A 21,844-nucleotide genomic window follows, 5' to 3' on the forward strand; every position below is an offset into this window, starting at 1 on the left:
TACAACCACAGTACTTGAAGTCTGCACAACGTACACCTACAGTACTGAAGTCTGCACACGTTCACCTACAGTACTAAGTCTGCACAAGTTACCCGCTACCTATACTGAAGTCTGCGCAAGCTTCACCTACATTACTGAAGTCTGCGCAACGTCACCTCAGTAACTGAAGTCTCGCACACGTACACTACAGTACTGAAGTCTGCGCAACGTACACCTACAGTACTGAAGTCTGCACAACGTTCACCTACAGTATTGAAGTCTGCACAACGTACACCTACAGTATTGAAGTCTGCACAACGTACACCTACAGTACTGAAGTCTGCACAACGTACACCTACAGTACTGAAGTCTGCACAACGTTCACCTACAGTACTGAAGTCTGCACAACGTTCACCTACAGTACTGAAGTCTGCACAACGTTCACCTACAGTACTGAAGTCTGCACAACGTACACCTACAGTACTGAAGTCTGCACAACGTACACCTACAGTACTGAAGTCTGCACAACGTACACCTACAGTACTGAAGTCTGCACAGCGTTCACCTACAGTACTGAAGTCTGCACAACGTACACCTACAGTACTGAAGTCTGCACAACGTACACCTACAGTACTGAAGTCTGCACAACGTTCACCTACAGTACTGAAGTCTGCACAACGTTCACCTGCAGTACTGAAGTCTGCACAACGTACACCTGCAGTACTGAAGTCTGCACAACGTTCACCTACAGTACTGAAGTCTGCACAACGTTCACCTACAGTACTGAAGTCTGCACAACGTTCACCTACAGTACTGAAGTCTGCACAACGTACACCTACAGTACTGAAGTCTGCACAACGTACACCTACAGTACTGAAGTCTGCACAACGTACACCTACAGTACTGAAGTCTGCACAACGTTCACCTACAGTACTGAAGTCTGCACAACGTACACCTACAGTACTGAAGTCTGCACAACGTACACCTACAGTACTGAAGTCTGCACAACGTTCACCTACAGTACTGAAGTCTGCACAACGTTCACCTGCAGTACTGAAGTCTACACAACGTTCACCTACAGTACTGAAGTCTACACAACGTACACCTACAGTACTGAAGTCTACACAACGTTCACCTACAGTACTGAAGTCTACACAAAGTACACCTACAGTACTGAAGTCTGCACAACGTTCACCTACAGTACTGAAGTCTGCACAACGTTCACCTACAGTACTGAAGTCTGCACAACGTTCACCTACAGTACTGAAGTCTGCTCAACGTTCACCTGCAGTACTGAAGTCTGCGCAACGTTCACCTACAGTACTGAAGTCTGCGCACTGTTCACCTACAGTACTGAAGTCTGCGCAACGTTCACCTACAGTACTGAAGTCTGCACAACGTACACCTACAGTACTGAAGTCTACACAACGTTCACCTACAGTACTGAAGTCTACACAACGTACACCTACAGTACTGAAGTCTGCACAACGTACACCTACAGTACTGAAGTCTACACAACGTACACCTACAGTACTGAAGTCTACGCAACGTTCACCTACAGTACTGAAGTCTGCGCAACGTTCACCTACAGTACTGAAGTCTGCGCAACGTTCACCTACAGTACTGAAGTCTGCGCACTGTTCACCTACAGTACTGAAGTCTGCGCAACGTTCACCTACAGTACTGAAGTCTGCACAACGTACACCTACAGTACTGAAGTCTACACAACGTTCACCTACAGTACTGAAGTCTACACAACGTTCACCTACAGTACTGAAGTCTGCACAACGTACACCTACAGTACTGAAGTCTGCACAACGTACACCTACAGTACTGAAGTCTGCACAACGTTCACCTACAGTACTGAAGTCTGCACAACGTTCACCTACAGTACTGAAGTCTACACAAAGTACACCTACAGTACTGAAGTCTGCACAACGTTCACCTACAGTACTGAAGTCTGCACAAAGTACACCTACAGTACTGAAGTCTGCGCAACGTTCACCTACAGTACTGAAGTCTGCGCAACGTTCACCTACAGTACTGAAGTCTACGCAACGTACACCTACAGTACTGAAGTCTGCGCAACGTACACCTACAGTACTGAAGTCTGCACAACGTTCACCTACAGTATTGAAGTCTGCACAACGTACACCTACAGTATTGAAGTCTGCACAACGTACACCTACAGTACTGAAGTCTGCACAACGTACACCTACAGTACTGAAGTCTGCACAACGTTCACCTACAGTACTGAAGTCTGCACAACGTTCACCTACAGTACTGAAGTCTGCACAACGTTCACCTACAGTACTGAAGTCTGCACAACGTACACCTACAGTACTGAAGTCTGCACAACGTACACCTACAGTACTGAAGTCTGCACAACGTACACCTACAGTACTGAAGTCTGCACAGCGTTCACCTACAGTACTGAAGTCTGCACAACGTACACCTACAGTACTGAAGTCTGCACAACGTACACCTACAGTACTGAAGTCTGCACAACGTTCACCTACAGTACTGAAGTCTGCACGACGTTCACCTGCAGTACTGAAGTCTGCACGACGTACACCTGCAGTACTGAAGTCTGCACGACGTTCACCTGCAGTACTGAAGTCTGCACAACGTTCACCTACAGTACTGAAGTCTGCACAACGTTCACCTACAGTACTGAAGTCTGCACAACGTACACCTACAGTACTGAAGTCTGCACAACGTACACCTACAGTACTGAAGTCTGCACAACGTACACCTACAGTACTGAAGTCTGCACAACGTTCACCTACAGTACTGAAGTCTGCACAACGTACACCTACAGTACTGAAGTCTGCACAACGTACACCTACAGTACTGAAGTCTGCACAACGTTCACCTACAGTACTGAAGTCTGCACAACGTTCACCTGCAGTACTGAAGTCTACACAACGTTCACCTACAGTACTGAAGTCTACACAACGTACACCTACAGTACTGAAGTCTACACAACGTTCACCTACAGTACTGAAGTCTACACAAAGTACACCTACAGTACTGAAGTCTGCACAACGTTCACCTACAGTACTGAAGTCTGCACAACGTTCACCTACAGTACTGAAGTCTGCACAACGTTCACCTACAGTACTGAAGTCTGCTCAACGTTCACCTGCAGTACTGAAGTCTGCGCAACGTTCACCTACAGTACTGAAGTCTGCGCACTGTTCACCTACAGTACTGAAGTCTGCGCAACGTTCACCTACAGTACTGAAGTCTGCACAACGTACACCTACAGTACTGAAGTCTACACAACGTTCACCTACAGTACTGAAGTCTACACAACGTACACCTACAGTACTGAAGTCTGCACAACGTACACCTACAGTACTGAAGTCTACACAACGTACACCTACAGTACTGAAGTCTACGCAACGTTCACCTACAGTACTGAAGTCTGCGCAACGTTCACCTACAGTACTGAAGTCTGCGCAACGTTCACCTACAGTACTGAAGTCTGCGCACTGTTCACCTACAGTACTGAAGTCTACACAACGTTCACCTACAGTACTGAAGTCTGCACAACATACACCTACAGTACTGAAGTCTACACAACGTTCACCTACAGTACTGAAGTCTACACAACGTTCACCTACAGTACTGAAGTCTGCACAACGTACACCTACAGTACTGAAGTCTGCACAACGTACACCTACAGTACTGAAGTCTGCACAACGTTCACCTACAGTACTGAAGTCTGCACAACGTTCACCTACAGTACTGAAGTCTGCACAACGTTCACCTACAGTACTGAAGTCTACACAAAGTACACCTACAGTACTGAAGTCTGCACAACGTTCACCTACAGTACTGAAGTCTACACAAAGTACACCTACAGTACTGAAGTCTGCACAACGTTCACCTACAGTACTGAAGTCTGCACAACGTTCACCTACAGTACTGAAGTCTGCTCAACGTTCACCTACAGTACTGAAGTCTGCTCAACGTTCACCTACAGTACTGAAGTCTGCGCAACGTTCACCTACAGTACTGAAGTCTGCGCACTGTTCACCTACAGTACTGAAGTCTGCGCACTGTTCACCTACAGTACTGAAGTCTGCGCAACGTTCACCTACAGTACTGAAGTCTGCGCAACGTTCACCTACAGTACTGAAGTCTGCGCAACGTTCACCTACAGTACTGAAGTCTGCGCAACGTACACCTACAGTACTGAAGTCTGCGCAAAGTACACCTACAGTACTGAAGTCTGCGCAACGTTCACCTACAGTACTGAAGTCTGCGCAACGTTCACCTACAGTACTGAAGTCTACGCAACGTACACCTACAGTACTGAAGTCTGCGCAACGTACACCTACAGTACTGAAGTCTGCACAACGTTCACCTACAGTATTGAAGTCTGCACAACGTACACCTACAGTATTGAAGTCTGCACAACGTACACCTACAGTACTGAAGTCTGCACAACGTACACCTACAGTACTGAAGTCTGCACAACGTTCACCTACAGTACTGAAGTCTGCGCAACGTACACCTACAGTACTGAAGTCTGCGCAAAGTACACCTACAGTACTGAAGTCTGCACAACGTACACCTACAGTACTGAAGTCTGCACAGCGTTCACCTACAGTACTGAAGTCTGCACAACGTACACCTACAGTACTGAAGTCTGCACAACGTACACCTACAGTACTGAAGTCTGCACAACGTTCACCTACAGTACTGAAGTCTGCACAACGTTCACCTGCAGTACTGAAGTCTGCACAACGTACACCTACAGTACTGAAGTCTGCACAACGTTCACCTACAGTACTGAAGTCTGCACAACGTTCACCTACAGTACTGAAGTCTGCACAACGTTCACCTACAGTACTGAAGTCTGCACAACGTACACCTACAGTACTGAAGTCTGCACAACGTACACCTACAGTACTGAAGTCTGCACAACGTACACCTACAGTACTGAAGTCTGCACAACGTTCACCTACAGTACTGAAGTCTGCACAACGTACACCTACAGTACTGAAGTCTGCACAACGTACACCTACAGTACTGAAGTCTGCACAACGTTCACCTACAGTACTGAAGTCTGCACAACGTTCACCTGCAGTACTGAAGTCTACACAACGTTCACCTACAGTACTGAAGTCTACACAACGTACACCTACAGTACTGAAGTCTACACAACGTTCACCTACAGTACTGAAGTCTACACAAAGTACACCTACAGTACTGAAGTCTGCACAACGTTCACCTACAGTACTGAAGTCTGCACAACGTTCACCTACAGTACTGAAGTCTGCACAACGTTCACCTACAGTACTGAAGTCTGCTCAACGTTCACCTGCAGTACTGAAGTCTGCGCAACGTTCACCTACAGTACTGAAGTCTGCGCACTGTTCACCTACAGTACTGAAGTCTGCGCAACGTTCACCTACAGTACTGAAGTCTGCACAACGTACACCTACAGTACTGAAGTCTACACAACGTTCACCTACAGTACTGAAGTCTACACAACGTACACCTACAGTACTGAAGTCTGCACAACGTACACCTACAGTACTGAAGTCTACACAACGTACACCTACAGTACTGAAGTCTACGCAACGTTCACCTACAGTACTGAAGTCTGCGCAACGTTCACCTACAGTACTGAAGTCTGCGCAACGTTCACCTACAGTACTGAAGTCTGCGCACTGTTCACCTACAGTACTGAAGTCTACACAACGTTCACCTACAGTACTGAAGTCTGCACAACGTACACCTACAGTACTGAAGTCTACACAACGTTCACCTACAGTACTGAAGTCTACACAACGTTCACCTACAGTACTGAAGTCTGCACAACGTACACCTACAGTACTGAAGTCTACACAACGTTCACCTACAGTACTGAAGTCTACACAACGTTCACCTACAGTACTGAAGTCTGCACAACGTTCACCTACAGTACTGAAGTCTGCACAACGTACACCTACAGTACTGAAGTCTGCACAACGTTCACCTACAGTACTGAAGTCTACGCAACGTACACCTACAGTACTGAAGTCTGCACAACATTCACCTACAGTACTGAAGTCTGCACAACGTACACCTACAGTACTGAAGTCTGCACAACGTTCACCTACAGTACTGAAGTCTGCACAGCATACACCTACAGTACTGAAGTCTACACAACGTACACCTACAGTACTGAAGTCTGCGCAACGTTCACCTACAGTACTGAAGAAGTCTGCGCAACGTACACCTACAGTACTGAAGTCTGCACAACGTACACCTACAGTACTGAAGTCTACACAACGTTCACCTACAGTACTGAAGTCTACACAACGTTCACCTACAATACTGAAGTCTACACAACGTTCACCTACAGTACTGAAGTCTGCACAACGTTCACCTACAGTACTGAAGTCTGCACAACGTTCACCTACAGTACTGAAGTCTGCACAACGTTCACCTACAGTACTGAAGTCTGCACAACGTTCACCTACAGTACTGAAGTCTGCGCAACGTTCACCTATAGTACTGAAGTCTGCGCAACGTTCACCTACAGTACTGAAGTCTGCGCAACGTTCACCTACAGTACTGAAGTCTGCGCAACGTTCACCTACAGTACTGAAGTCTGCGCAACTTACACCTACAGTACTGAAGTCTGCGCAGCGTTCACCTACAGTACTGAAGTCTACACAACGTACACCTACAGTACTGAAGTCTGCGCAACGTACACCTACAGTACTGAAGTCTGCGCAACGTTCACCTACAGTACTGAAGTCTGCGCAACGTTCACCTACAGTACTGAAGTCTGCGCAACGTACACCTACAGTACTGAAGTCTACACAACGTTCACCTACAGTACTGAAGTCTACACAACGTACACCTACAGTACTGAAGTCTGCACAACGTACACCTACAGTACTGAAGTCTACACAACGTACACCTACAGTACTGAAGTCTGCACAACGTACACCTACAGTACTGAAGTCTGCACAACGTACACCTACAGTACTGAAGTCTGCACAACGTACACCTACAGTACTGAAGTCTACACAACGTTCACCTACAGTACTGAAGTCTACACAACGTTCACCTACAGTACTGAAGTCTGCACAACGTTCACCTACAGTACTGAAGTCTACACAACGTTCACCTACAGTACTGAAGTCTACACAACGTTCACCTACAGTACTGAAGTCTACACAACGTTCACCTACAGTACTGAAGTCTGCACAACGTTCACCTACAGTACTGAAGTCTACACAACGTTCACCTACAGTACTGAAGTCTGCACAACGTACACCTACAGTACTGAAGTCTGCACAACGTACACCTACAGTACTGAAGTCTACACAACGTTCACCTACAGTACTGAAGTCTACACAACGTTCACCTACAGTACTGAAGTCTGCACAACGTACACCTACAGTACTGAAGTCTACACAACGTTCACCTACAGTACTGAAGTCTACACAACGTTCACCTACAGTACTGAAGTCTACACAACGTTCACCTACAGTACTGAAGTCTGCACAACGTACACCTACAGTACTGAAGTCTGCACAACGTTCACCTACAGTACTGAAGTCTGCACAACGTTCACCTACAGTACTGAAGTCTACGCAACGTACACCTACAGTACTGAAGTCTGCACAACGTTCACCTACAGTACTGAAGTCTGCACAACGTACACCTACAGTACTGAAGTCTGCACAACGTTCACCTACAGTACTGAAGTCTGCACAGCATACACCTACAGTACTGAAGTCTACACAACGTACACCTACAGTACTGAAGTCTGCGCAACGTTCACCTACAGTACTGAAGAAGTCTGCACAACGTACACCTACAGTACTGAAGTCTGTACAACGTACACCTACAGTACTGAAGTCTGCACAACGTACACCTACAGTACTGAAGTCTACACAACGTTCACCTACAGTACTGAAGTCTACACAACGTTCACCTACAGTACTGAAGTCTGCACAACGTTCACCTACAGTACTGAAGTCTGCACAACGTTCACCTACAGTACTGAAGTCTGCACAACGTTCACCTACAGTACTGAAGTCTGCACAACGTTCACCTACAGTACTGAAGTCTGCACAACGTTCACCTACAGTACTGAAGTCTGCGCAACGTTCACCTACAGTACTGAAGTCTGCGCAACGTTCACCTACAGTACTGAAGTCTGCGCAACGTTCACCTACAGTACTGAAGTCTGCGCAACGTACACCTACAGTACTGAAGTCTGCGCAACGTTCACCTACAGTACTGAAGTCTACGCAACGTACACCTACAGTACTGAAGTCTGCGCAACGTACACCTACAGTACTGAAGTCTGCGCAACGTTCACCTACAGTACTGAAGTCTGCGCAACGTTCACCTACAGTACTGAAGTCTGCGCAACGTTCACCTACAGTACTGAAGTCTGCGCAACGTTCACCTACAGTACTGAAGTCTGCGCAACGTACACCTACAGTACTGAAGTCTGCGCAACGTACACCTACAGTACTGAAGTCTGCGCAACGTTCACCTACAGTACTGAAGTCTACGCAACGTACACCTACAGTACTGAAGTCTGCGCAACGTACACCTACAGTACTGAAGTCTGCACAACGTACACCTACAGTACTGAAGTCTGCACAACGTACACCTACAGTACTGAAGTCTGCACAACGTTCACCTACAGTACTGAAGTCTACACAACGTTCACCTACAGTACTGAAGTCTGCACAACGTTCACCTACAGTACTGAAGTCTGCACAACGTTCACCTACAGTACTGAAGTCTACACAACGTTCACCTACAGTACTGAAGTCTACACAACGTTCACCTACAGTACTGAAGTCTGCACAACGTACACCTACAGTACTGAAGTCTACACAACGTTCACCTACAGTACTGAAGTCTACACAACGTTCACCTACAGTACTGAAGTCTGCACAACGTACACCTACAGTACTGAAGTCTGCACAACGTTCACCTACAGTACTGAAGTCTACACAACGTTCACCTACAGTACTGAAGTCTGCACAACGTACACCTACAGTACTGAAGTCTGCACAACGTTCACCTACAGTACTGAAGTCTACACAACGTTCACCTACAGTACTGAAGTCTGCACAACGTTCACCTACAGTACTGAAGTCTGCACAACGTTCACCTACAGTACTGAAGTCTGCACAACGTACACCTACAGTACTGAAGTCTGCACAACGTACACCTACAGTACTGAAGTCTGCACAACGTTCACCTACAGTACTGAAGTCTACGCAACGTACACCTACAGTACTGAAGTCTGCACAACGTTCACCTACAGTACTGAAGTCTGCACAACGTACACCTACAGTACTGAAGTCTGCACAACGTACACCTACAGTACTGAAGTCTGCACAACGTACACCTACAGTACTGAAGTCTGCACAACGTTCACCTACAGTACTGAAGTCTACACAACGTACACCTACAGTACTGAAGTCTGCACAACGTACACCTACAGTACTGAAGTCTGCACAACGTTCACCTACAGTACTGAAGTCTGCGCAACGTTCACCTACAGTACTGAAGTCTGCACAACGTTCACCTACAGTACTGAAGTCTGCGCAACGTTCACCTACAGTACTGAAGTCTGCACAACGTACACCTACAGTACTGAAGTCTACACAACGTTCACCTACAGTACTGAAGTCTACACAACGTACACCTACAGTACTGAAGTCTGCACAACGTACACCTACAGTACTGAAGTCTACACAACGTACACCTACAGTACTGAAGTCTGCACAACGTACACCTACAGTACTGAAGTCTGCACAACGTACACCTACAGTACTGAAGTCTGCACAACGTACACCTACAGTACTGAAGTCTGCACAACGTTCACCTACAGTACTGAAGTCTGCACAACGTACACCTACAGTACTGAAGTCTGCACAACGTTCACCTACAGTACTGAAGTCTACACAACGTTCACCTACAGTACTGAAGTCTGCACAACGTTCACCTACAGTACTGAAGTCTGCACAACGTTCACCTACAGTACTGAAGTCTGCACAACGTTCACCTACAGTACTGAAGTCTGCACAACGTTCACCTACAGTACTGAAGTCTACACAACGTTCACCTACAGTACTGAAGTCTACACAACGTACACCTACAGTACTGAAGTCTGCGCAACGTTCACCTACAGTACTGAAGTCTGCACAACGTTCACCTACAGTACTGAAGTCTACACAACGTACACCTACAGTACTGAAGTCTACACAACGTTCACCTACAGTACTGAAGTCTGCACAACGTTCACCTACAGTACTGAAGTCTGCACAACGTACACCTACAGTACTGAAGTCTGCACAACGTTCACCTACAGTACTGAAGTCTGCACAACCTTCACCTACAGTACTGAAGTCTGCACAACGTACACCTACAGTACTGAAGTCTGCACAACGTTCACCTACAGTACTGAAGTCTGCACAACGTACACCTACAGTACTGAAGTCTGCACAACGTTCACCTACAGTACTGAAGTCTACACAACGTTCACCTACAGTACTGAAGTCTGCACAACGTACACCTACAGTACTGAAGTCTGCACAAAATACAACTATAGAGCAAAACAAACTAATTGAGGAGGAAGGTCAAATAAATATAAGGCATGTATGTATGGACTTTAAAACATCAATGAATCTAAGCAGGGAGCTGGACAAAGCATGTCTAGCATGCATTCACACATTGACAGAAGTGGTTCAGACACACACAGCACCGTGAAACACAGAACTCACCATTTCTCCTCGTCTGCGACGATGGAGGGACTGAAAGAGAGGAGATGAATAGATATTAAAGAGATAGAAAGATAAGTGCAGACATTGTCAAGTCTGTAGACTTACCGGCGGAGTCGATTAAGTGGCATTTTCCAACGCTCTTTCTCAACCTATTCTTAACTCTGTTTTGGGACGGTGGAATCTGAAGTGACTAAGTTTCTCCTGATCCAACTCAAATCTGACTGCAGTGATATTGTGTTCAGAGCAGAGGCTACTGAACATATTCTGATCTTTCCAACAAAAAAAGGGACATAATAAAACAAGGTCTAAAACAATGAGAGATGCATTAAAAGCTGCACCCAAAACAATGCACAAGAAACTATTGACAATTGTTTTTAAACTAAAACACTGCAAAAATCTAATCTGTACAAATCTATCCAATCTGCTTTTCTGCACAAGGCAAGGTATCAGCTGTCTAACTATCTGCAAAAGATACGTGTGAAGTCAAGGCACAGCTGCTCTCTGGGAGTTGTCTGCAGGGTGGGCGGAAAAATCAAACAATGCTCCAGGACAGTGGAAATTACTATTTAACTGTGTTTTAGTCTGATGCAACTAGCAGGCAAGAATATGGAAATGAGATCCTACTGTTTTTCTTTTCTATTAACATAAAGGGAGGGGTTTCCTCGGGATTCCCCAAGCCAATCAGGACGCCAAGCCCATCCCTTCATTCCACTGACTGACCAATGGGAAACAGAGGAGGTGAGATCACCATGTTGTGGCGGAGAGAGGGGGAGAGACGGGTAGCAGCTGAACGAGGGCGAGTGTGGGATTGTGGAGGAGAGCAGAGGATGGTGTAAGTGAATCTAAATGGGCAGAAAAAATGAATAACTCTGTTGTAGTCAGTAACAGAGAGAGTTGATTGTGAGTCAGTAACAGAGAGAGTTGATTGTGAGTGAGTAACAGAGAGAGTTGATTGTGAGTCAGTAACAGAGAGAGTTGATTGTGAGTCAGTAACAGAGAGAGTTGATTGTGAGTCAGTAACAGAGAGAGTTGATTGTGAGTCAGTAACAGAGAGAGTTGATTGTGAGTCAGTAACAGAGAGAGTTGATTGTGAGTGAGTAACAGAGAGAGTTGATTGTGAGTGAGTTGATTGTGAGTCAGTAACAGAGAGAGTTGATTGTGAGTCAGTAACAGAGAGAGTTGATTGTGAGTCAGTAACAGAGAGAGTTGATTGTGAGTCAGTAACAGAGAGAGTTGATTGTGAGTCAGTAACAGAGAGAGTTGATTGTGAGTGAGTAACAGAGAGAGTTGATTGTGAGTGAGTTGATTGTGAGTCAGTAACAGAGAGAGTTGATTGTGAGTGAGTAACAGAGAGAGTTGATTGTGAGTGAGTAACAGAGAGTTGATTGTGAGTGAGTAACAGAGAGAGTTGATTGTGAGTGAGTAACAGAGAGAGTTGATTGTGAGTGAGTAACAGAGAGAGTTGATTGTGAGTGAGTAACAGAGAGAGTTGATTGTGAGTGAGTAACAGAGAGAGTTGATTGTGAGTGAGTCAGTAACAGAGAGAGTTGATTGTGAGTGAGTCAGTAACAGAGAGAGTTGATTGTGAGTGAGTAACAGAGAGAGTTGATTGTGAGTGAGTTGATTGTGAGTCAGTAACAGAGAGAGTTGATTGTGAGTCAGTAACAGAGAGAGTTGATTGTGAGTCAGTAACAGAGAGAGTTGATTGTGAGTCAGTAACAGAGAGAGTTGATTGTGAGTCAGTAACAGAGAGAGTTGATTGTGAGTCAGTAACAGAGAGAGTTGATTGTGAGTCAGTAACAGAGAGAGTTGATTGTGTCAGTAACAGAGAGAGTTGATTGTGAGTGAGTAACAGGGAGAGTTGATTGTGAGTCAGTAACAGAGAGAGTTGATTGTGAGTCAGTAACAGAGAGAGTTGATTGTGAGTCAGTAACAGAGAGAGTTGATTGTGAGTCAGTAACAGAGAGAGTTGATTGTGAGTCAGTAACAGAGAGAGTTGATTGTGAGTCAGTAACAGAGAGAGTTGATTGTGAGTCAGTAACAGAGAGAGTTGATTGTGTCAGTAACAGAGCCGGTGGGAAGCTGCTTTATGATGTGTTTGACACTGCCTGCTGACAAGCTTTTCATACTTCCTCCACTGACAATACAGTAGTAACCAGAGAAAAGGGACTTATGCATTGGGCATATCCCTTTTCCCTTTGTTGGTCTCTCTCTTATAGTCACTCATTCATCCTCTCTCTTCACACTACAGGTTAAAGAGCTTGTCTCCTGCTCTCCTCCTCACTTGTTCCAGTGTTAATTCATTGTGTCTGGCTACTGGGTCAGAGATAGATGAACTTCCCCCTACACTCTCTCTGTGTCCGGCGGCCGGACTGCATCAATAACACTGCACTGCCCCTACTCTCCATCCTCCCCCTCCCTCCTGTTGGCAGCATGCCAGGGGAGAGCCTTCCTGCCAACGTGGCACTGCTGACTCTATCCTTCTCCCTCTGCTTCCTCTCCTCCTTCTCCCTTTCACCCTCTCTGTTCCAATCACTGTTGTCTCTCTTTCTTTTCACCCCAAATCACTCTCTCTCCTCCATGTCTTTAATCATCCATCTATCCCCCTAGTGGTCCCTGTGTGTTGAACTGGTTGTGTCAATGTGTGTATTTCTGCACCATATTCTAGAAATGCCCGCTGAGGGACTGGAACTGTGATGTCTAGAGGCCCGTGATGTCATGATGATACTAAAAAGTATTTAATTGAATTCAAATTAAACTTGCCCCCAAACAAAGCCATGGGAGGTTTAACTTGGCTAATTAGACTGTACCTTTATCTATGAAGTTACATAAAATCTACACGCTATGTAGTACTGCATTATGATAGTCAATAATCCACCCCAGCCGTCTACTCACTGGATCTCAGACATTTTGTCCAGCAGGGTCTCTGCCACGGCCTTCTCCTTCATCTCCATGGGGATACGATCGGTGGGGTAGTGAGACTCCACCTCCAGCAGCTCTGCCGCGTTAGGGGTCATACCCATCATCCTCTTCTGCCTGAGAGGGAGGCACAACAGGAAGTATCCCTTTAACTATGTACATCTCACACTGTATAACTGTCATCAGTCTGACATTATCGCTGAGGGCTAGTTGGTACACACGTATGTATGGGGATCAACAAGAGAGTTTGTGTTTAGGGCAGAAACTATTTTAACCCAATGTTATCACTGGTGAGTCAATAGGTGCTGTTTCACTGGTTCCATAGATATGGCTGATTTTGACGAGGTCACTGCTGGTTCTATGGATGTGGGTGTGTCACCTAAAGTCTTCCAGCTGTCGCAGCACCTCTGGGGCCTGAGCCAACTGGACATCCTGGACAAACTTCCTCTGCTGCTCCTCACTGAGCAGGTCTGGTCTGGTACGGTCTGAGACAGAGAGATTACATAAACACCATGCTTTATCCAGATAATGCTGAGTAGACCAGTGGTGGAATAGCAGTGTGACGGCTACATTATCTACAATGATAAGAGAACGATCGTAGTAGGGCTTACCCAACTCAAACGATACATTGTGAGGGATTTGCACTCTGAGAATCTGTGTGGGTTGAAGAGGAGAGAGAGAACATTTCATTTGACATAATGATAATATGCATCACACTGACACACACTACGACACAATTTGTATAGAAATCTCAAACAATGCAGTACACCACAGTCACCAGCAGATGTCACTTGAAAACCTTCTTTTTTTTATGCAGGCAAGAGGAAAATTAGAAAACAGAAGTACAATTTCTACTCCATGAGTCTCTCTCTACCTCTGAATGTTCCAATGAACTTTCACTAAACGTATCCTTTTAGAATAGAGAGGGAGTGTAAAACAGAAAAAGAGCAATAGAAATAGCCATTTTTCCCAAAGGTCATTCCCACGACCCGAACAGGAAGTAGTTTGTCAGCGTGAGAAAGTGTGACACACTGAGTAGAGGGAGAGGGGGAGACACACAGGGTGAGAGGAAGAGGGGTATAGAGGGTACAGCCGGACAAATGGCCAGTAGCAAGAAACCAGAGGAAGTACGGTACAGAATAGGTACTAAGTACGGAACAGAACAGTGAGGTGCCATCTGGCTCTTGGCTCTACAGTCGCTTCTTAGCTCCCTGTGTTTCTTGCACTTACAGCGCCCTTGTCCAGGAAGCTGTTGTAGAACTCCACAAACTGCTTCTTGGTCTCTTTGGTACTGAGGTACTTGAAGAGGTCAGCATGGAGGTAACACAACTGAGAGGGGGAGGAAGGGAGAGAGAGAGAAAACGAGAAAGAGAGAACAATTAGGAAGGGAGCTAGAAGATGTGAGTACCACACACAAACCATTTTCGATAACACTATTAGGAGGTCATTTACGCAGGCGTATGTAGACTTTCTACAGCATATTGTGACACTGTGGAGGACAGATAAGTGATCGGTATGGTCGGTGGAGGACAGTCTGGTGTCTATTCAAATACAGGTGCATCGCTAGCTTCAGGGACAGGCAGGGGGAGGTAGGGGGTTTGGGAGAGGGGTGAGGAGAGGGAGGCTGTCTGGGCTGTGGAGGGGTAACAGTACCTGGGTGGATCACGGTGTCTGCATGCAGAATAAAAGGGAGAGACAGGCATGCTTAATATCACTGGAGATACACAGAAACAGAGGTACACATGGAGCAGACAGACACTCATCACACACTAACATGGACATAAACACCCACACACACACACCAGACAATACATCACCATACACACACACACACACACACACACACACACACACTGTAGTTCTCACCAGGGAGGAACAGTCGAACTGCAGGATGACGTGCTGAAGGAAGACCAGCAGGTGGGTTGGCCGGCTCTTCACTAGCTCTATACTGGTGAAGTGACTGCTGTGGTCATCCACCGTCTGGGATGGACAGAGAGGGGGGGGGGGGTGCGGTTAGAAACAGTAGATATATTGAGGGAGAGGTGAGGAATAGAGGAGGGAAGAAGGAGACAGTACAGAGTGAAGGACTGATTAGATAAAGGACATTGGTGGACAGGGAATGATGGGTAGAGAATGGAGTATGTGAGAGGGACAGATACAGAGGGAATGAGGAGGAGAAGGGTAGAGAATGGAGTATGTGAGAGGGACAGAGAGACAGGGAATGAGGAGAAGGGTAGAGAATGGAGTATTGTGAGAGGGACAGATTAGATAGACAGGGAATGAGGAGAAGGGTAGAGAATGGAGTATCTGAGAGGGACAGATAGACAGGGAATGAGGAGGAGAAGGGTAGAGAATGGAGTATGTGAGAGGGACAGAGAGACAGGGAATGAGGAGAAGGGTAGAGAATGGAGTATGTGAGAGGGACAGAGAGACAGGGAATGAAGAGGAGAAGGGTAGAGAATGGAGTATGTGAGAAGGACAGAGAGACAGGGAATGAGGAGAAGGGTAGAGAATGGAGTATGTGAGAGGGACAGAGAGACAGGGAATGAGGAGGAGAAGGGTAGAGAATGGAGTATGTGAGAAGGACAGAGAGACAGGGAATGAAGAGGAGAAGGGTAGAGAATGGAGTATGTGAGAGGGACAGAGAGACAGGGAATGAGGAGGAGAAGGGTAGAGAATGGAGTATGTGAGAAGGACAGAGAGACAGGGAATGAGGAGAAGGGTAGAGAATGGAGTATGTGAGAGGGACAGAGAGACAGGGAATGAGGAGGAGAAGGGTAGAGAATGGAGTATGTGAGAAGGACAGAGAGACAGGGAATGAGGAGAAGGGTAGAGAATGGAGTATGTGAGAGGGACAGAGAGACAGGGAATGAGGAGGAGAAGGGTAGAGAATGGAGTATGTGAGAAGGACAGAGAGACAGGGAATGAAGAGGAGAAGGGTAGAGAATGGAGTATGTGAGAAGGACAGAGAGACAGGGAATGAGGAGGAGAAGGGTAGAGAATGGAGTATGTGAGAGGGACAGAGAGACAGGGAATGAGGAGAAGGGTAGAGAATGGAGTATGTGAGAGGGACAGAGAGACAGGGAATGAGGAGGAGAAGGGTAGAGAATGGAGTATGTGAGAAGGACAGAGAGACAGGGAATGAAGAGGAGAAGGGTAGAGAATGGAGTATGTGAGAAGGACAGAGAGACAGGGAATGAGGAGGAGAAGGGTAGAGAATGGAGTATTGTGAGAGGGACAGATTAGATAGACGGAATGAGGAGAAGGGTAGAGAATGGAGTATCTGAGAGGGACAGATAGACAGGGCATGAGGAGGAGAAGGGTAGAGAATGGAGTATTGTGAGAGGGACAGATTAGATAGACGGAATGAGGAGAAGGGTAGAGAATGGAGTATCTGAGAGGGACAGAGAGACAGGGAATGAAGAGGAGAAGGGTAGAGAATGGAGTATGTGAGAAGGACAGAGAGACAGGGAATGAGGAGAAGGGTAGAGAATGGAGTATGTGAGAGGGACAGAGAGACAGGGAATGAGGAGGAGAAGGGTAGAGAATGGAGTATGTGAGAAGGACAGAGAGACAGGGAATGAAGAGGAGAAGGGTAGAGAATGGAGTATGTGAGAGGGACAGAGAGACAGGGAATGAGGAGGAGAAGGGTAGAGAATGGAGTATGTGAGAAGGACAGAGAGACAGGGAATGAGGAGAAGGGTAGAGAATGGAGTATGTGAGAGGGACAGAGAGACAGGGAATGAGGAGGAGAAGGGTAGAGAATGGAGTATGTGAGAAGGACAGAGAGACAGGGAATGAGGAGAAGGGTAGAGAATGGAGTATGTGAGAGGGACAGAGAGACAGGGAATGAGGAGGAGAAGGGTAGAGAATGGAGTATGTGAGAAGGACAGAGAGACAGGGAATGAAGAGGAGAAGGGTAGAGAATGGAGTATGTGAGAAGGACAGAGAGACAGGGAATGAGGAGGAGAAGGGTAGAGAATGGAGTATGTGAGAGGGACAGAGAGACAGGGAATGAGGAGAAGGGTAGAGAATGGAGTATGTGAGAGGGACAGAGAGACAGGGAATGAGGAGGAGAAGGGTAGAGAATGGAGTATGTGAGAAGGACAGAGAGACAGGGAATGAAGAGGAGAAGGGTAGAGAATGGAGTATGTGAGAAGGACAGAGAGACAGGGAATGAGGAGGAGAAGGGTAGAGAATGGAGTATTGTGAGAGGGACAGATTAGATAGACGGAATGAGGAGAAGGGTAGAGAATGGAGTATCTGAGAGGGACAGATAGACAGGGCATGAGGAGGAGAAGGGTAGAGAATGGAGTATTGTGAGAGGGACAGATTAGATAGACGGAATGAGGAGAAGGGTAGAGAATGGAGTATCTGAGAGGGACAGATAGACAGGGCATGAGGAGGAGAAGGGTAGAGAATGGAGTATGTGAGAGGGACAGATTAGATAGACAGGGAATGAGGAGGAGAAGGGTAGAGAATGGAGTATGTGAGAAGGACAGAGAGACAGGGAATGAGGAGAAGGGTAGAGAATGGAGTATGTGAGAAGGACAGAGAGACAGGGAATGAGGAGGAGAAGGGTAGAGAATGGAGTATGTGAGAGGGACAGATTAGATAGACAGGGAAGGAGGAGGAGAAGGGTAGAGAATGGAGTATGTGAGAAGGACAGAGAGACAGGGAATGAGGAGGAGAAGGGTAGAGAATGGAGTATGTGAGAAGGACAGAGAGACAGGGAATGAGGAGAAGGGTAGAGAATGGAGTATGTGAGAAGGACAGAGAGACAGGGAATGAGGAGGAGAAGGGTAGAGAATGGAGTATGTGAGAAGGACAGAGAGACAGGGAATGAGGAGGAGAAGGGTAGAGAATGGAGTATTGTGAGAGGGACAGAGAGACAGGGAATGAGGAGAAGGGTAGAGAATGGAGTATGTGAGAAGGACAGAGAGACAGGGAATGAGGAGGAGAAGGGTAGAGAATGGAGTATTGTGAGAGGGACAGAGAGACAGGGCATGAGGAGGAGAAGGGTAGAGAATGGAGTATGTGAGAGGGACAGAGAGACAGGGAATGAGGAGAAGGGTAGAGAATGGAGTATTGTGAGAGGGACAGAGAGACAGGGCATGAGGAGAAGGGTAGAGAATGGAGTATGTGAGAGGGACAGAGAGACAGGGAATGAGGAGGAGAAGGGTAGAGAATGGAGTATGTGAGAGGGACAGAGAGACAGGGCATGAGGAGAAGGGTAGAGAATGGAGTATGTGAGAGGGACAGAGAGACAGGGCATGAGGAGAAGGGTAGAGAATGGAGTATGTGAGAGGGACAGAGAGACAGGGCATGAGGAGAAGGGTAGAGAATGGAGTATGTGAGAGGGACAGAGAGACAGGGAATGAGGAGGAGAAGGGTAGAGAATGGAGTATGTGAGAGGGACAGAGAGACAGGGAATGAGGAGACGGGTAGAGAATGGAGTATGTGAGAGGGACAGAGAGACAGGGCATGAGGAGGAGAAGGGTAGAGAATGGAGTATGTGAGAGGGACAGAGAGACAGGGAATGAGGAGAAGGGTAGAGAATGGAGTATGTGAGAGGGACAGAGAGACAGGGAATGAGGAGAAGGGTAGAGAATGGAGTATGTGAGAGGGACAGAGAGACAGGGCATGAGGAGGAGAAGGGTAGAGAATGGAGTATGTCAGAGGGACAGAGAGACAGGGAATGAGGAGAAGGGTAGAGAATGGAGTATGTGAGAGGGACAGAGAGAAAGGTCAGAACAGATATGATCATTCAGTCTATTGTTCACTACAGTTCATTGTCATCAGGGAGTTACTCACGGGGTCCAGATCATTCTCAAAGTCCTCATCCTCGGCCCCGATGATGCTCATGGCTGGGTTAGACCACTGAGCCCCAAACGCTCCCCCCTACAGACAGAGACACAGTTAGACCACTGAGCCCCAAACGCTCCCCCCTACAGACAGAGACACAGTTAGACCACTGAGCCCCAAACGCTCCCCCCTACAGACAGAGACACAGTTAGACCACTGAGCCCCAAACGCTCCCCCCTACAGACAGAGTAGATCTGGGACAATAAACCGAAAATTATCGACACCGACCATACCGATCACTTATCGCCGGCATTTTGCTCATATCCGTCATTACAATAAGTAGCCTATACTAGAGAAATGTGAAGTTTGAAATGAAATAAGTTTGCTAATGTGGGTGATTGATAATGGGACAATTTACAAAACTGTGGTGCACATTAATGTTATAAACGTATAGTTCTATTTACTATTATCGCACCAATTCAGGCAATTAATTGCGAAGTGGAGTTTTGGCACCATGAGGAGACAGAAAAGAGAGAGAGAGGACATTACATCATCTGACACCACCACAACCTGCTGAGTGACACTACGAAAGTCAACCCACACCGACCTCGGCCTCACCCACCACACACACACACACACACACTTACAGTCAAGAAGGAAATATATATATATAGGCTACCCCATGGGTAGGCAACCCTGGTCCTGGAGTGCCGCAGGCACTTCATGGTTTTGGTTTAACTGACCTGGAAGACCAGGTGTGTTGATGTTAGACAATCACTGAACTGATCAATGAGCTCAGTTGGTCAGGTGTGGTGCCTAGTTGGGACAAAATCCTGCAGGACCTGCAGCACTCCAGGAACAGGGTTGCCGACCCCTGGCCTAGCCTATAGGACCCCATAATCATACTACTAAAGCCTTGTTCACACTGCAGGCCTTAATGCTCAAATCCATTTTAGAATACTGACTGTCCAAACAGCAAGTTACAAGTGACCAAATCAGATGTGTGTTCAGACAGCAGTCATTAGCTGACACGACCAAGCTAGTTGTCATAGTAACCACTGGTGTGTGGCAGTGGTGTAGCAAAGATTTTATTAAACTAAACCAAGATAGACCACAGCCTGTCGTTTCAAATGGAAACAAATGAGTCATAGTGGGCAGAACAAGCAAGGTGGTGGGCAGGGCAGAGCCAAGCACAAGCTAGCGAGATCCTTTTGGCTCGTTCTAGCATACATTTGCATATTTCCATTACGGAACACTGTGAAGTGTGCAGTGTGCAATAACTCAATTCACCTTTTCACTTGTTCTAAACAATGCAATTTTTGAAACTTTAGCAAAGGGTAAAGTCTAGACAACTTTGTCCACTCTGTTCGCAAGAGATTATAGTTTTGGGAACAGAAAACTGTATTGAGATCAAATGTTTCATCATTGAGAAAATTTGCAGAATGTCGGCCAAAATCCATCTCGTTCCACCTTCTCCCACTGCCGGCCAATGGGCTTCCTCTCACTGCCATATTTGGTGGTGAGTGGGAACGCCAAGTGGATGCTTCAAATTTATACATCCGGTGAAATATCTTCCTCATTGTTCTATCTGTGGGTGTAGGCTGACTGGTGGTGGTGCTCGTGTTTCCTATCACTCAGAAGTTAAGGAGTTGGGGGGGGGGGGGGGGGGGTGCATTTCACTGCACCTATCCTGTGTATGTGACAATTAAACATGATTTTATTTACCCTGGTTAGGGAGGGGGTAAACTCTGGTTAGGGAGTGGGGGTAAACTCTGGTTAGGGAGTGGGGGTAAACTCTGGTTAGGGAGTGGGGGTAAACTCTGGTTAGGGAGTGGGGGTAAACTCTGGTTAGGGCCTTTGCTTGCTTATCACGACAGGTCATTACTGACGCAATTGACTGCAAGAATATAAAGGGGCCAATTTGAATTCTCCAATCAATTTTTGGAGAATGGCTAAATATCTAGCGCCATTAAAATCCTGGAGTGTTTGACTAATTAAGTAGAATCAAGGTGCTTTCTGCAAATCACAAATTCCTCTTCCTCCAGGCTCCTCTGAAACATTTAGATTTGGGATTGTAGCTTGGAGGGAGTTAGAGAGAGGCATAAATATTTTAACCCAAGGGAAACAGTTGAACAAGCCTTGCCAAAACCCAGTTTACAGCTGAGCATTCAACAAAGTTTAACTAAGCCTGAGCCAATAATGCTACGAGGGAGATGGGTCCCCGTGAGAACTCACAACAGTCAGTGACGGCTAGGCCTGTCCAGAAACAACCCCAAACCTTGAACTCTACCCCTAGACCCTAGGTTACACCGTCAGTATTTGCAGATCTGTAGACTGTAGGAATGGAATACGCTACACCAGCAATAAAGGCC

At 46.5% G+C, this 21,844-nt stretch overlaps 1 protein-coding gene across 2 annotated transcripts in view; it reads right to left on the minus strand.

The window, feature by feature from the left end:
- LOC120048774 (rho guanine nucleotide exchange factor 1-like) overlaps positions 1-21,844 on the minus strand; it is a 68,474-nt gene that overhangs the window by 26,843 nt on the left and 19,787 nt on the right. For both annotated transcript variants that reach the window (XM_038994982.1, XM_038994981.1), the window contains exons 2-8: positions 19,482-19,568; positions 15,534-15,647; positions 14,898-14,996; positions 14,279-14,321; positions 14,047-14,152; positions 13,644-13,784; positions 10,749-10,778 (exon numbers count right to left, since the gene is read on the minus strand). In XM_038994982.1, the coding sequence (XP_038850910.1) occupies positions 10,749-10,778; positions 13,644-13,784; positions 14,047-14,152; positions 14,279-14,321; positions 14,898-14,996; positions 15,534-15,647; positions 19,482-19,568 (620 nt within the window). The remainder of the gene's footprint in view (positions 1-10,748; positions 10,779-13,643; positions 13,785-14,046; positions 14,153-14,278; positions 14,322-14,897; positions 14,997-15,533; positions 15,648-19,481; positions 19,569-21,844) is intronic.

The sequence above is a fragment of the Salvelinus namaycush genome, chromosome 5 (assembly GCF_016432855.1).
Source record: "Salvelinus namaycush isolate Seneca chromosome 5, SaNama_1.0, whole genome shotgun sequence".
Taxonomy (NCBI): domain Eukaryota; kingdom Metazoa; phylum Chordata; class Actinopteri; order Salmoniformes; family Salmonidae; genus Salvelinus; species Salvelinus namaycush.